This window comes from Sinocyclocheilus rhinocerous, unplaced genomic scaffold (assembly GCF_001515625.1).
Source record: "Sinocyclocheilus rhinocerous isolate Xijiao unplaced genomic scaffold, SAMN03320098_v1.1 scaffold899, whole genome shotgun sequence".
In the NCBI taxonomy this organism is placed as follows: domain Eukaryota; kingdom Metazoa; phylum Chordata; class Actinopteri; order Cypriniformes; family Cyprinidae; genus Sinocyclocheilus; species Sinocyclocheilus rhinocerous.
In genome coordinates, this window is record NW_015653460.1 from 942,977 (window position 1) to 958,888 (window position 15,912).

A 15,912-nucleotide genomic window follows, 5' to 3' on the forward strand; every position below is an offset into this window, starting at 1 on the left:
AAATATTAAAAATAGTAAATGATGTTTTTCTGAAAGTGTAACAATACAAACAGGTTTTCTGTAAGGGGTAGGTTTAGGGTTAGGGGATAGAAAATGTTTAGTCAGTATAAAAGTAATAGAAGTCTAGGGACAGTCCCCACAATTCACAGAAACAAACATGTGTGTGTGTATGTTTTTTTTTGTTTGTTTTTTTTGGTCAGACCACTAGTAAAAGTGTAACTTTGTAAGCTTTATACATTTTATATAAAAAATTAAACAATATATAAATTAAAACAATAAATATACCATTCATATTACCATTACCATTACCATTTTTTACCGCATTTTTACCATTACCATATTACCATTTTGGACTCTTTCTGGTTGTCAGACTTTAGTGGATCACGTTCATAGTTAATGTGCTGATTAAAAATAATTTGTTTGATACTTTATAATCTAATGCAATTAAATGACTTTGTCCAAATAGTGTATATTGTCTAATCCAGCCAAACATCACGCACACACACATGAGAAGAATATGAGAGCCAAAAAACACAAACTGCCTCTTAGAAACACTTAAGACAACCAAAACTTTCAGAGTTACTCCCACTGAGAAAGCCATACAAAAGAGTCTTTTCCAACCAGATCAATTGTCGCATCACATGAGGGGAACGTTTAGTAGGAGAAACAAGAATCTGCAGTAGTAAAAACTGTGGGAAACATGAGCAATAATAACCTCAGTGTCTTGAAAACAAGTATTGGCATGACAAATTGCCTGTCTCATCAGCATTTGTCCAAAGCTCAAAGCACTTTTTGTTTTTATACCCAAAATAGTATTTCTGATATGAGAGGTTACATAAGAGCTTTGTAATTACCCTGTGCGCTCATGTACAAACACTCGTTTTCCTTTCAATTCAAAAAAATTTTTTTTTTCAAACACTGTGAATGTAGCAACAAATACAGGTGGTAACAATTGGCTCTCTGAACTGTGATACTCCAATTGTACACAAATTGTAGCATCCTGTTATGGTGATCTGATACATTTTAAATTAAAAGTTTCCATTTACACAGAAAAATGAATACAAAACCTGGAGTTTATCCAGTGGATTTGGTTACTGAGGAAAATCAGGTCAAGTAGTTTTAGGGCAAAAAGCTTCAAGTCTCCAAAACATAGCTGTCTAGTGAGACCCAAGAATTGAAGCAAAAGTAAATTCACAGTGGGTGGATAAAAAGCAACCCCACAGAGTCTCACAGGTAAAACAAGATTAAAAAAATAATAAAAAAGTTATCTTCCACAAATGAAGTCTGTGTCTGCGCTTTATAGAGTTTATTGGGTTCAGATGTTGTCCATTTAGTCAGCTGGAAGAACCGTATGAGACGAACTATCGGCTTGAATCACTCCTACATGGCTTTTTATATACAGTATTACATTTTTTCTTTGTGTCTCATCTGTCTCAGGGTTATTGGGGACATTCAAAAGAAGCCAAAATGCCTCAAACACCAATAAACGCATGCAGAAGTAGAATATTTAAATGGCTTATAAAATGAAAAATTTAATTTTCATTGATCCTTTGAAATAAAAGAGCTTAATGTGCTATGAAGACACTTTTACTAACTGATATCAAACAGATGAATACAATAACATGTAACAGCCCACATTACACATAAAAACAGTTGCTTCAGGCAAAAAGAGCTATAAATGACCAAAGGTGTTGCGTGTGGTGTTGAAACACCCTGTTTCCACACTGTTGTAAGAGATCTGGGCTTAATTTAGATTTAAATTGGGATTGCTGACTGATAATTGTTTCATTGACCTCCTTGGCATTTTTATAGAAGCATCAAGGCAAAGTATAAAAAAATTGCCCATTTAAGCCTATAGGTCAGAGCGACCTACACACACACACTCACTCTTTGAAATTTCCATTCACAAAAGAATCCTGAAAAATATGTATCATGGATTCTACAAAAATATTAAGCAGCACAACTTTTTTCAACATTGATAATAATAAGAAATCAGCATATTACAATAATTTCTGAAGGATCGTGTGACAATGAAGACTGGAATAATGCTGCTGAAAATTCAGCTTTACCATCACAGGAATAAATTACTTAAATTACATTTGAAAATATATTCAAATTGTAACACTATTTCACAATATTACTGTTTTTACTGCATTTCTATCAAATAAATGCAGCCTTGGTGAGCATAAGAGACTAGTTTCTTTTTTAACTGCAGTGACCAACACTGTAAGTGGACATCAGGAAATGAACCCTGTTATTATCCAAAATACCCTATTTCAAACCAATGGTGGTAAGAGGTCAGTCTATAATCAAAGTTTTTATGTGTATACTTGTATGCTCTTCAATGTTCAATGCTGACACACAAAACAGTTCTTTCCTGGGTCATAACACAATACACAGACAAGGAAAAATTACAGTGACCGCCGGCGCCGGTGGCTCAACACCCTCCACTGAGAAACACAAAGCCTCTTCAAGTTCCCACTGAACTGAAGCCAGAGCACTAAAACTACAGAACAGAGCCACCCGAGGACAGACTGTTCCAAAGGGTCAGCGGGGAGAGGATGTGAGGAATTATGCCTGTGTAATGTGTCTAGATTTGTCTTGCACAATAAATTAAAGCAGTCCAAGTGATTTCAATTAGGCCAAAGGTACAAGTGAGAGTGTTAAAGGCACTTGGCTGTTCCTGTGCTGGCATACTTCCTACTGAAACAAGAAATTAGGGTGGAACATATCAAAGTGCTAGTTCTTTTTATTGACCAATAGCCTCAAAGTTAACAGACTTGAACAAAAAAAAAAGCACCAAAAATTCAAGTAAGATTAATTTAGAATAGCAACCACACAGCAACATCCTAGCAACCACCCAGAACAGAAACCACAGTGCTGAGTAGTAACTGATTACATGTAATCAGATTCCAAAAATGAAGTACTGTACTTGAATTTGGATTATATTACATTTGAAAATACATGTAATAAGACTACAGTACTTTCATTGATTACATGATTACATATTATTCACACAACAGCAATAAATGACATAAATTATGGATTTTTTCTTATTCTTATATACATTCAAAAAGTTGTGAACATTCACACACAAAGACTAGTCACTAGTCAGGTGGCTAAAATTACACAGTAAATTGAGAGGCCACACTGCATTTGAACACTGGATTTACAAAAATCATTTCAATTTTATATAATTTTTCTCAACATTTCAACATTGAACACATGAACATAGGCTTTTCGTTTTTATTTACCCTAAAGTTCCTTCACGAACCCCGGTTTGGGAAGCCATGTTGTAATATAATGTTTAAAGCACTTCATGTTGTTACTAACAACAACTATAATATATTTTCTTTCTCTTTGTATTTTATATGAGTATGGTACAAGATTATCTTATTTAAATCAATAGATCAAAAGTAATGTAAAAGTCATCAAAACGTAGTCTGATTATGTCACCTAAAATATGTAATGTCATGGATTACATTACTAACTACAATTTTTGTCATGTAATTTGTAATCAGTAACGAACTGCAATTTTGTAAGTAATCTACCCAACACTGCACATAGTAACACCCTGGCAACCATTCAGAACACTAACAACCACTCAGAATACCTTAGCAACTGCAAAGAAATGCCATGGCAACACTCTAGCAAACAGTGATTTCATGATGACTATAAGCTAATGTGATGCTCTTTTCATCTGTTGTCGACTATTCAGGGATCCTGAAAGAGATACACATGTCCAGTAGCAGAGTCTCTGCTTGCAAGTTGCAACCCATTGTAACTAATGATCGCTTTGTGGTAAACCAATCTCTTTGGAAGCAGCAAGGATCAAATGCCCTCATGTGACTATCTGTGTTCCACAACAGTGTCCCACTTTCTCAAGGGATTCGGTGGCTCTGAGGGACATTGGCATACATTCATCTGCGAACTGTTGTCCATAAAAAGACCTTAACCTTTCCATTCTATGAGAACGATTCAGCTGGGTCTCAGATTAGCGGAGAACAGCACTAACACAGAGATTGATGAGCTCAGCGTTCCTCTTTGTCTTGGACAGATGACTGTCTGGATTGTAAGTGGGAGTGGAAAATAAAACTCAGAATTCAGCTCATTCTTCTGTCATTAATAAGGCAACTCAGTGTTAACAGTGTTCTTCAAACATTATTGTATCCGTTTTTCTGGATCACACTAATGACGTACAGTAATCCATCCTGCACTATTTGCGTGACAAATATAAAAAAAAAAAAAATTGGCGGGGGAGGGCGTTTTTGTACGTGTTTGGCCAATCAATGTCTACTTACGTCATTTAAGTACCAGTTTAGTACCAGTAGTGCTGGTTAGACCCTGCTCCGGAGTAGGAGCTAATTTGGTTCTCGAAAAAGGCAGTCCGGTACTAAAATCGCACCCAGTTCCGGCGGTGCGAAAACGCCAAAAAGTGGGTAGTTCCACAATTAGTTCTGGTACTATGAAAAGGTTCCCGCGGTGCGAAAGGCCCTATTATCAAAGCTCTGGTACCTCAACAGAATCCACATATCAAAGCCCTGGGACCCACGGTTGCAACAGCCTAGCAACCACCCAGAACACCATAGTAACCAACCAGAACACTATAGCAACCGCAGAGCAAAGCCCTGGACCCACAATAACAATCACATAAACAAATTGTAGAATTACAATAGCAACTACATAGCAACACCCTAGCAACCATGCAGGACACCATAACAACCAAATGGCAACACCCTAGAACACTATAGCAACCACATAGCAAAGCCCTTTAACTATGAGAGTAACCACCCACAACAACATAGCAACCACATAGCAACACCCTACCAAGTTAGCAACCAACCAGAAGACCATAGCAACCACACAGCAACACTATAGCAAGTTAACCACCACCCTAAAACACCACAGCAACCACATAGCAACACCCCACCAAATCAGCAACCAACCAGAACACAACAGCAACCACATCGAAACACCCAACCAAGTTAGCAACCAATCAGAACACCATAGCAACCACACAGAAACACCCTACCAAGTTAGCAACCAATCAGAACACCATAGCAACCACACAGAAACACCCTACCAAGTTAGCAACCAATCAGAACACCATAGTAACCACACAGAAACACCCTACCAAGCTAGCAACCAATCAGAACACCATAGCAACCACACAGAAACACCCTAACTAGTTAGCAACCAATTAGAACACCATAGCAACCACACAGAAACACCCTACCAAGTTAGCAACCAATCAGAACACCATAGCAACCACATAGCAACACCCTACCAAGTTAGTAACCAATCAGAACACCATAGCAAGCACCTACAAAGCAACAAACTTACATCTCAGAAAACCTTTTGATTATTTGATGAGTTTGACATGTCATGATTTAAAAGTCATAGCAATTTTGATTAATATATTTTCATATTTGAATTAAATACTGATTTAATGTTTGATAATAGTTAGTAAAAAGTTTGTTTGACCCATATTCCACCACCTGTTTTATTTATTGCTGGTCTATATGTTATTCTTTTCTTCTTCCTGAAAACTCAGGCAGCACACAGATCTCAACCCCAGAACCTGGATTATGAACCAGCCTGGCCTAAATGGAACAGCACATTTAAGAAACGGAAAAATAGGACCAAAACCCACAATCGTTGCCAATAAGAGAGGAAAGCAAGACCAAGCAAAAAGAGGTTATCTACAGTTGCCCTGTGATGCTGATTTCATCAACGCTTATAGCTGTGAAGTCTAAGATGATGTGAATGATTTAACGGGTTATGACAGACACATCTTCCTGTTATATCAAAGATGTCATCAGCTGCCCAATGCAGTTCTAGCTCAGAGAAAATGATTACACTTCAGCACAGAAAGAGACCTCAATGGATTAGATAATAGGTATGTGACAGAATAAATGGCGTGCTATGAAAAAAATCATGTGTTTCTGCATTTATCATGTCAAAGATGCAGCTTAAAAACATACTATACTAAACAGACTATTATCACATGTTTTTCTCACACAGACAGAAATGCAATCAATAACTCTGGATAATGGCTTGAGGTCTCTGCTAGTGTTGTATGTCGGCCACCTGAATATCTTTGGATCTGTCACAGCATTATGTTCTGCTTTTATGAATATACAGGACATTCTCTCTTTCAGACTTTTGGTGCAGACTGAGCAAAAGAACATGGAACGCCACAGGCACTATACGACTCTGCTATAATCTATAAAATATTAGCTGACCCCATGCTGCTTCAAGACAAGGGATAATTAAATACAGGTCATGGGGAGCACTGATTCTCTGAGTTATTTGTTTCAAGTTCATTTTTAATAAATTCCTCAACAGCCCTAAGCAAAAAAACACTACTACTGAAACTATATTGAGAATAGAACAAATGGAGAGCTGGGTTGGGTTAAAGATGAAGAAAATTGGAACGCTTCTGAGCCCAGACTAATCTGATGGCAAGACCAAAGCAATTTCATTTTTATTGTAAAGGTTGAGGAAAAGGAGACCTGATAATTATATTTATAATTGTGGTAAAAGTTCATTGGGCGAGAGAATAACAATAAAGGTCACCAACCTCATTTTCAGACTTGGTTATTTACTGTTTAAGTATTGAAATATTTAAGCACACTCTTAAAAAAATTACGATTTTTGTACTGGCATCGATGGTTCCATTTAGAACATTTAACATCCACAGAAGGTTTTTACAGTGGACAAAAGGTTCTTTATAGTGGAAAAACATTCAAATGTTGGTTTAAATAAAGTGGATCTTTTAAGAACTGTTCAGAAGAAAATTCTTTTGAAGAAACAAAAATGTTTTTTTTTTTTAGTCTAGTGAATTTTAATGCATTTCTCCAAACAACAAGCATTATCCATACAGCACGTATAATATTTGTCCATGCAAAAGCAGGGAATTTTTTTTGACAAAACAATTGTCCATCCACAATGGCCTGGTTTACTCTGGTTTACACTGGTTGGATAACAAACACTAGGGGATAATGGCTCTCCATCTCATTCCAGCGCGAATGGAGCCCTTCTGATGTTATAAAGATCTGCGGTCAGTTCTGGGCTGCAATTGGTCAGATTATATGTCACTCAGATCGGCCATTACAGACTCTGGGAACTCCACTGGTTGGATAACAAACACTGTGGACAGATCATGAAGAATGGAACAGAGCATGCATGAGGCAATGTCTGGGGATTGAGGCTGTACGAAGAAAGGCAAAGTGTGAGACTGCCAGGCAGCCACCCACCAATCTGTGAAAATCTGCCTTCGCTTTAACTGCTTGCTTTAGACTGAATTAAGTATTACATGATCTGAACGTTTTTTTTTTAGAAATAACAGCTATACAGCCTGCATCTACACATAGCAAATAACAAAAAGAGATAGTCTGGCCAGCGCTTCCAACAGGAGTAAAAACAACACAGACAGAAGCAATTACATAAGCATTCTGATAGCCAGTCAACAAGCACGACCGCTCCACGTAACAGATCGCCTACACAGCTTCAATAAATTCAAGAATGCCCTATTTATTTTACACACACAATATAGCTGTTTTGTAAATGAAAGCAAGGGATTCTAGCATTAGAACGCTATAATTATCTGTCATATTCATCATATCCTAAAAGCGACTTTCTTTAACCAGACATTTTCCAATTACAGCTAAGCCGACCACACAAGCTCAGAAAAAGTTTTAAAGGAATAGCTCTGATGTCATTCCAAACCCATCAAATTTTGTTTTATATCTTTAAAAAAAGGTGTTCTGAAATAATGTATGTATACTGTATATATATATATATATATATACACACACATAAAATGACACAAGCACTACCATTCAAAAGTTTATGGTAAATAATATTTTTAAAATGCATTTGAAAGAAATTTCTTAAGGTCAAAGGGGCAAAGCTGAATTTTTAGCAGTCATTATTGTCATGTAATCCTACAGAAGTTGGTTTAACTTTTGATTAATACTCATTAATAAATCAACTTTCATTAATAAATCATTAGCAAACATTATATAATGCTTAATGGATCATTAGTTAATATATATATATATATATATATTCACATAGCTAAAACATGAGATAATGTGCCTGTTAATGTTCACTAATAAACTTATCAAACATTACATATAATGATTAACAGATAATTATTTCATGAAAATTAAAATGCGTACAATTGTCATTAAACTTTTAAATCATATGATCATGCACATCTTGAAAATCTACAAATGATTTGAACAGATGTTAAACAATTATTAAAAGCTTTTGTAAATGTACAACACTTTTGCTGCTATTGGGGTGTGATACGGGTAAGGTTAGGCACAGGTTTGGTGGTATGGGTAGGTTTAAGGGTCGGTTAAGGGGTCAACAACACGGTTCAATCTGTTTATACATATTACATTGTTTTGATAAAAGATAAATTAAGTATTTTCTTGAAAAATGTATTTTCTCCTGTTGATAAATGATTCAAGGAATATTCTGTTTAATGGTACACAATAGTATACTAATATAAGTGTTGAGCGAAAATAAAAGCATGTTTTGCACCCAAATTACAATGTGTGTTATGTCTTTAGCAAGCATTTAGATAAACTTAGGCTAACTAACCACCCTTTACACAAACACTGTTACAACAGCTAAACGTCCAATGCCCATAAAGATACTGAAAGGTTTATAAACATTTACAAATGATGAATAGTCTCAACTTTAGATTGGGTACTACAAAAACAGATGATTAATAAATGATTTGTAAAGATGTGTAAACAGGCTGAATTCAGGTTAGGACACATTTTGCCATCGAGATGACTGCTCATAAAGGTACTAATGTCATTATAAACATTTACAATTGATGAATAGTTTCCACTTTAGATTTGGTACTACAAAAAACATGAACAAATAATTAATAAATTATTCCTTAAGATGTGAAGACCGTAGAAGTCAAACGAAGACCAAATATGCAAACTTTACAGACTGTGATTATGAGTTAATCACTAATGTTAACATGAATAGCTTGTGAAGTGCTTAAAATTACGAATTATTTCACAAGATTTGTAAATGTAATAAAAAAAGAAAATTAGAACTGAAGTTTAAAGAGTTTGTTAGAATTCAGAAGTACGATAACAAATAAACTTGTAATCATTGTATAATTTCTGTTCAAATCATTTGTAGATTTGTAAAAAAGTGCATGATCTTATGAATTGAAAGTTTAATGGCATTTGTAACATTAACTAATGAGCCGTTAAGCATTATATAATGTTTGTTAATGATTTATTAATGATTTTAATCATTGTAATCCATTTTATCAAAATCATTTGAAGAATTTTAAAAAGTACATGATCAAATGAATTGAAAGTTTTAATAACATTTGTAAGCATTTCAATTTACATTAAATAACGATCTGTTAATCATTAGATAGTGTTTAATAAGTATTTACCTAAGAGGGCCTGTGAAGGTGATAGGTGTGACATTATTTCCTCCCTCATGCAGATTCAATTTAGCATCTCTCCATGCCAAAACCAGATGAGCTGATACAAGCTCTACACAAAAAAAGTGACTGAAGGGCAAACACTTACAGTATACACCAACCCAAGGATCCACAATCTCCAAAAGGCATTGTAGGTGAAAGAGTCTGTGCAGCCAGCCAGAGGAAACGGCTAACAAGATGTAGAGGCAAGTGAGGTGTATGAAGTGGATGGAAAATTTTTCCATTCTGTTCTTTTTTTTATTTATTTTATTTTACTTATTTATTCAAAACACAACCACAGAAAGCTGATGTTTCTTTACAACCACTGAATAATCTCTGTCATTAAGCAAAACAGTAATAATCAACATATACTGCCACCTAGTGGTACATTGATACCAAAATACCTTTTATCTAGTGTTACAAAAAAAAAGCTACGCTGTATAAAAACTAATAAACATTTTTAAAAGTTGCAAGAAAACAAACATTATTGGAATACGTTTAACAAGAAAATACTATTTTAGTCTTTCTACTTCAAAATTTCACATTTAGGCCTAATTGAGTTAAATGTGTTACTAGCCGATTTATTGTAATTATTTGTGACATTTACTAGCAAGTTCTAAGCGACAATTATTTCTACACCAATTTTTAACAGTTAGTTAATAATCAATAATACAGTTTTAATCCCCCACAAACTTTTTCTGTTTAAAAAGTCAAGTATAAAACCTCACAACAATGCAACAAATCGCATATCAATAAAAAATATTAGGCCCAGTTTGTGTTTCTCAGTATGTCTTCTGTAATGAGATATGTGGGTAAAAAGCTGTCCGCAGAAAAGCACAGGGCTGTTCACCTCAGGTGCCTCGGTTAATTAGTAAAACACAGCCTGCATGCTGTTTCCTGACAAGCTGTCGGTGTAGTCTGAGGGCACGACAGTAAAATAGCTGCAACTGTTCAGTCTCCTGAGACTGAGATTCCCAGTACACAAGCCTTTTTTTTTTTTTAAAGAATTAGACACGAAGAAAAGTGGCAGGGGACTGCTATGGTTGAAACTGTACTACAAATCATTTTGATATTCTTGACAAATACATTTAGTTTTTTCTTCAACTTTACTGGGACAAATAAACAGCCTTTTCAGACTCTTGCAAGATATCTGCGCTAACAATGTCCAGAACATACATGAAACTTTTTTTTCTTTTCTTTTCTGTTTTGTTCCTCAGATTGTCATGAACAAATGGCATTTCCATCACATTTTTGGAATAAAATGGCCTATACTCCTTTGTCTTGCTAAGGACAAGCTAGCAGTATATTAATCTTAAATGCACACAATGTCACAACATTTTCCTATTTTAAGAAACAGAGCTTGATAATAAAAATATCCTGTTGACAAGTGATATTTACCTTGGTTTTCATCATATGTCTGAGGCATGCTCTTCATTGTTGTCCCTTGGTAAACAAATACCCAAACTTTAGGAGGGAGGGGGAGCCACAACACAACTGAGTGACATAATTTGTGAAAAATGTATTATTATTATTATTTAAATAAATCAATTTCATAATGTAAACACTGGCAGCTTGTTTACTCCACTCTTTGCCTGGATTATCGTAGTTTTATAAATGAAATAATTGTTTGTAGAAGCATTTTCATAGTTTTTAAAAGACTGAAGTCTGGGTCTTAGAAACTGATAAAACAGTTTAAATTTATACAGTTTAAAACTGATATAAATTTGAACGTATACATTTGAAAAGTAGCAAACTTAAAAAATGAGTCACTTGCTCGGTCAAGAGAAGCGTTATTTTGCTTTACTTTTATTTTGAATGTCATGATGAAATGGGAAGTGTAGTGCAATTGTTTTTATACAGTCTATGGTACCAGCGCATGTAGGGATACGAGGGAATGAAACAGCAGACAATTAAAATGGATAATATTAGCGTAGCAGTCACTTTAAGCAGGGCAGAAGGAAAGTCTGTGATTAAGCAAGTTTGTAGGAGTAAATGGCAGAACTACTGGAACTCGTGTAAAAAGGAAGACATTTTTATAGAATGCAAAGTAACATAAAACAAGGTAAAATTAAGCATTATATAAATAGGAAGGACTTTATTATATATACTAGATTAAGAATGGATCATACTAATCTTAATGCAACACTTCATATAATCGGCAAACATAATTCTGGTTTATGTAATGCATGTCAGGAAATGGAAACGGTTGAGCATGTTTTGATTAGATGTAAAAATAAAAATAAAAAAAAGAACAGGAAAGAACTGAACTTATAAGAGATATGCAAGCTTTGGGTATTTTGGAATTTACCTTAAATAATATTTTAAAGGCAGGAGTAGAATTTTATAAAATAATTACAGCATTAATGAAGTTCTTGAGAAATAGCGGTCTAAGGAACAGAATATAGAAATCTTCTTTGTGTTCCATCTTCGTCACACTCCAGGACAGTAGGTGGCGGTGTGCACCTTTCCAGTTGGTTTGCAACCCGCCAATAAACTCACAGAAGAAGAAGAAGAAGGGAACGCAATCCATCCCAGTAGGTGGCGGAATATGCACCAAAAGCTGGTTTGACAACCGCTATAAAACATCAAAAGAAGAAGAAGAAGGGAAGGGAACGCACACAAGCTGGGTTTTTTTTTTGCATGGGAGCTGAACACGCAGCAGCCAGAAATACAGCTTGGGTGAACCCGAAATAAAATTAACTATAAAATAAAATAAAATATGATAATCTGTACATATAAATTTGAACGTATACATTTGAAAAGTAGAAAACTTAAAAAATGGGTCACTTGCTCGGTCAAGAGAAGCGTTATTTTCTTCACTTTTATTTTGAATGTCATGATGAAATGGGAAGTGTAGTGCAATTTTTATGGGTACCAGCGCATGTAGGGATACGAGGGAATGAAACAGCAGACAAAAATGGCTAAAGAAGCAATTAAAATGAATAATATTAGCGTAGCAGTCACTTTAAGCAGGGCAGAAGGAAAGTCTGTGATTAAGCAAGTTTGTAGGAGTAAATGGCAGAACTACTGGAACTCATGTAAAAAGGAAGACATTTTTATAGAATGCAAAGTAACATAAAACAAGGTAAAATTAAGCATTATATAAATAGGAAGGACTTTATTATATATACTAGATTAAGAATGGATCATACTAATCTTAATGCAACACTTCATATAATCGGCAAACATAATTCTGGTTTATGTAATGCATGTCAGGAACATTTCTAGTAGTTTTTGTTTTTAATATTTCCATTTAGCTTTAATAGTTAATTACATTATTATTATTGTTATTATTATGATTTATTGTTGTTGTTGTACTTAAACATATTTTAGTTAATTGGCAAGTCAACATTTGTATATTTAATTTAACATTTCATATTTATTTTAATTTGAGCTTTAATTCGGTTAAATATATATATTATTTTTTACTATTTTTGTTTTTAACAATAATAACACTGGTCTAGTGGTCAGTTAATATGTGATATTCAGTGGCTGGTTGTTTGGTCCCCCCTAAAACATTTGATAACATTGTGTATAACGTCCTTCTTGTCTCTCACTAGGTAAAGATCGCATCATATTTGTCACCAAGGAGGATCATGAAGCACCCAGTAATGCTGAGCTTATCGAAGATGATCCAAATGATCCATATGAGGATCACGGTAAGTTTTTGATCTTGTCTCTCACTAGGTAAAGATCGCATCATATTTGTCACCAAGGAGGATCATGAAGCACCCAGTAATGCTGAGCTTATCAAAGATGATCCAAATGATCCATATGAGGATCACGGTAAGTTTTTGAGCTAATATATTAATCCTTGAGTAAAGAATTATCATGTAGTTTAGCAAGAAATATGCCTTATCTTGTGTCTAGGATACTCATTTTTACACTCATTTCATTTGGTCCTACAGGTCTTATTCTCCCTAATGGTGATATAAACTGGAACTGCCCGTGTTTGGGTGGCATGGCCAGTGGCCCTTGTGGACAGCAGTTCAAGGACGCCTTTTCTTGTTTCCACTATAGTAAAGAGGAGGTAAAGGGTTCAGATTGTGTGGAAAACTTCCAGAGTATGCAGGAGTGTATGCAGAAGTACCCTGAGCTCTACCCTCAGGAAGATGACAATGACAGCGCCCCCTCTGGTGGGGCGGATACTGCACCCACTGACTCTGTCCCTACATCCTCTCCTGATTCCACACCAGCAACCACAGAAAACCCAGCAGCTAGCTAATATTATCTTGGCTTCATTCCCTTCACACCTCACAGCAAAGAGAGCTCCACTTTTGAGTATGAAGAGATCATATCTAACTATGCCACTGGATCGATGCTCTCCACCTGACTGCATTTTGTGAATCAAATATTCGAATGGCATTAACATGCACTTAAGGGACCTATGAAAAAATGAGGATCTGTAAGAATGGCAGGTCAGTTTGCACTTGGCCTGTGAAACGTTAGCTGCCATTTGAACCGTCCGGCTTTGTATTTTCTGATTATTATTTGCTCCACAACCTAAGCTTAGCTTGTTTGACTTGTGTGCTACAACAGATCAAAGGTCAACTGGCGTTGGAGATTGAATAAACAAAACAAATAAACATTTCATGTGCTGTTTTGTTGTAGAACATGATTAAACAATTTTATGATGAAGAAATGTTCTGTTGCTGAAGTGTTGGAAAGCATGTAGCCCAAGGTTGCACACCAAGTACAAACATTAGGGGGTGTGAGTAAGTAAACCAGTAGCCTTACCCATCATCTGATGATAAAAATACATAATTTGTTGACGTTAAACGATTATAATGGCAAAACAACACATTATAAAAGAATGGATCTTCTGTTTAGTAAGAACATGCAAAGATCTGTTGTTCCAAAGACTAGTAGGTTTCGTTCAATTGAAGTATCTTAACACTGAGGGCTGTTTCTAGATCCATTTTCAACACATGCTAATAATATACAGTTAAAAATTGTGCTAATATCAGATCCTTTTTATAACTCCTAAATATGTTTAAGCTTATGTGGCTTATTGATATATTCAATCAATGACACTTGTTTATCCAAGATTGACATGTCATTCAAAGCCTTAATGTGAATTTTCCTATTTTGATTAAACAAGAACCATAATGATCTTTTCATCTGTGATATATCTGTTTCTGAAAAATCTTTTAATAAAACAAAAGATACTGAGTCCAAATCATGCATAAGCACTAGGAGAATTTAAATCAGACTGTAACTTTTTTTTTTTTTCATTTTTCAATTGTGTGATGTTCAAATGCATTTTTAAAAACACCTGACTGAGATGTAGTAAGAGAAGCAAATAAAATAAGTGTGAATGAATCTCAAAAATGTCCTGTGGATTCACTGGCTTGCGTTTGTCATCTTCAAGAAACAAATTTTTGAAGATGATAATCTAGAAACTACAGAGAAATGAGTACAGAAACGGTTCATTCAGTCTTATGAATGCCATATCCATGTTCTTCCATGTCCACAAGGCAACAGCCGCCAAGATAAAGAGTTATTTTTAAGAGCCTTGCTCAAGAGGTGCTGTATAACTATTACAGTTATTTGAAGTGGCTATTCAGTGCACGTTGCCATGCGATTTCTCCATGAATCTTGTTTCTGGTAATTACCCTCATTCCATTTCAGTTGCATCCGGTCTCTATCACATATCAGATATCTCTATCAGTTGCATCATGGTCTATTTAGGATCCGGCTGCCTTTTTTGGTATAGTGAGGGCTTTCAAGTTTGGGCAGTGTTGAGCTACTGTACTTGTATTTGGGTAAAGTCACGCTCATAAGCAGCCCTGATGCAGTGCTTCTGTGACCTGAAAGCCCAGGATGGGGGTCCAGGGGACTACTAGACTTTGCATGGTGACCAGTAGCCGTCCTGAGTCAACATCTTCAGGACCTGCCAGTAGATAGTTCCCACCTAAAGATGGAGACACAAAAGTCACTTCTCTAATGGTGAACTTGACTGAATCAAAGCCATGACCCAAATAGTTGTTGGGTGCTGTACCTGGGTTGAGGATGGGACAGGTGCAGCCACGACTGGTCCAGGAGAGCGGATAGAGACTGTGTGTGCCCTGGGAGAGAGGCAGTTTTCCAGAACGAAACACCTTCCTCACCTTCACCAGGACAACTGCGTGTGTGCCTTTATCATGAGCTGACAGCACGCTGGCTTTGATCACTATGAACACCACAAACAGTCAATTCTATCATTAGATTTAAATGTTTAGACAGCAAGTGTCAACCGAAATGATTCATAGCATGAAATTAAATGATTCAATACACTAAAAAACCTCACCATATGTGTGTTTCATCTTGCAAAGATCTGACACACTTTTCAGTTTATTTTCGTTACAGCTGCACTTCCCTGTAAAGAATTAACAAGAAACATTTCAGAGGTTATTACAAATTTATATATATATATATATATATATATATATATATATATA

General features: G+C 35.4%; 2 protein-coding genes across 2 annotated transcripts in view; one reads left to right on the forward strand and one right to left on the reverse strand.

Moving 5' to 3' along the window:
• Window positions 1-8,810: 8,810 nt before the first annotated feature.
• Window positions 8,811-14,019, forward strand: LOC107715767 (mitochondrial intermembrane space import and assembly protein 40-like). Its single transcript, XM_016521961.1, has 3 exons — window positions 8,811-8,826; window positions 13,033-13,131; window positions 13,381-14,019. The coding sequence occupies exons 1-3, from the start codon at window positions 8,811-8,813 to the stop codon at window positions 13,695-13,697; spliced, it is 432 nt and encodes a 143-aa protein (XP_016377447.1). The 3' UTR covers window positions 13,698-14,019.
• A 53-nt stretch (window positions 14,020-14,072) lies between these two features.
• Window positions 14,073-15,912, reverse strand: part of LOC107715802 (netrin-4-like) — a 17,257-nt gene continuing 15,417 nt past the window's right edge. The window contains exons 10-13 of the mRNA XM_016522006.1: window positions 15,762-15,830; window positions 15,474-15,644; window positions 14,161-15,386; window positions 14,073-14,124 (exon numbers count right to left, since the gene is read on the reverse strand). Coding sequence (XP_016377492.1) covers window positions 15,250-15,386; window positions 15,474-15,644; window positions 15,762-15,830 — 377 coding nt within the window. The 3' untranslated portion in view covers window positions 14,073-14,124; window positions 14,161-15,249. The remainder of the gene's footprint in view (window positions 14,125-14,160; window positions 15,387-15,473; window positions 15,645-15,761; window positions 15,831-15,912) is intronic.

Coding starts and splice junctions, on each gene's coding strand:
- LOC107715767 (XM_016521961.1), top strand. Junction 13,132..13,380: donor TGATCCATATGAGGATCACG/GTAAGTTTTTGA, acceptor TTGGTCCTACAG/GTCTTATTCTCCCTAATGGT.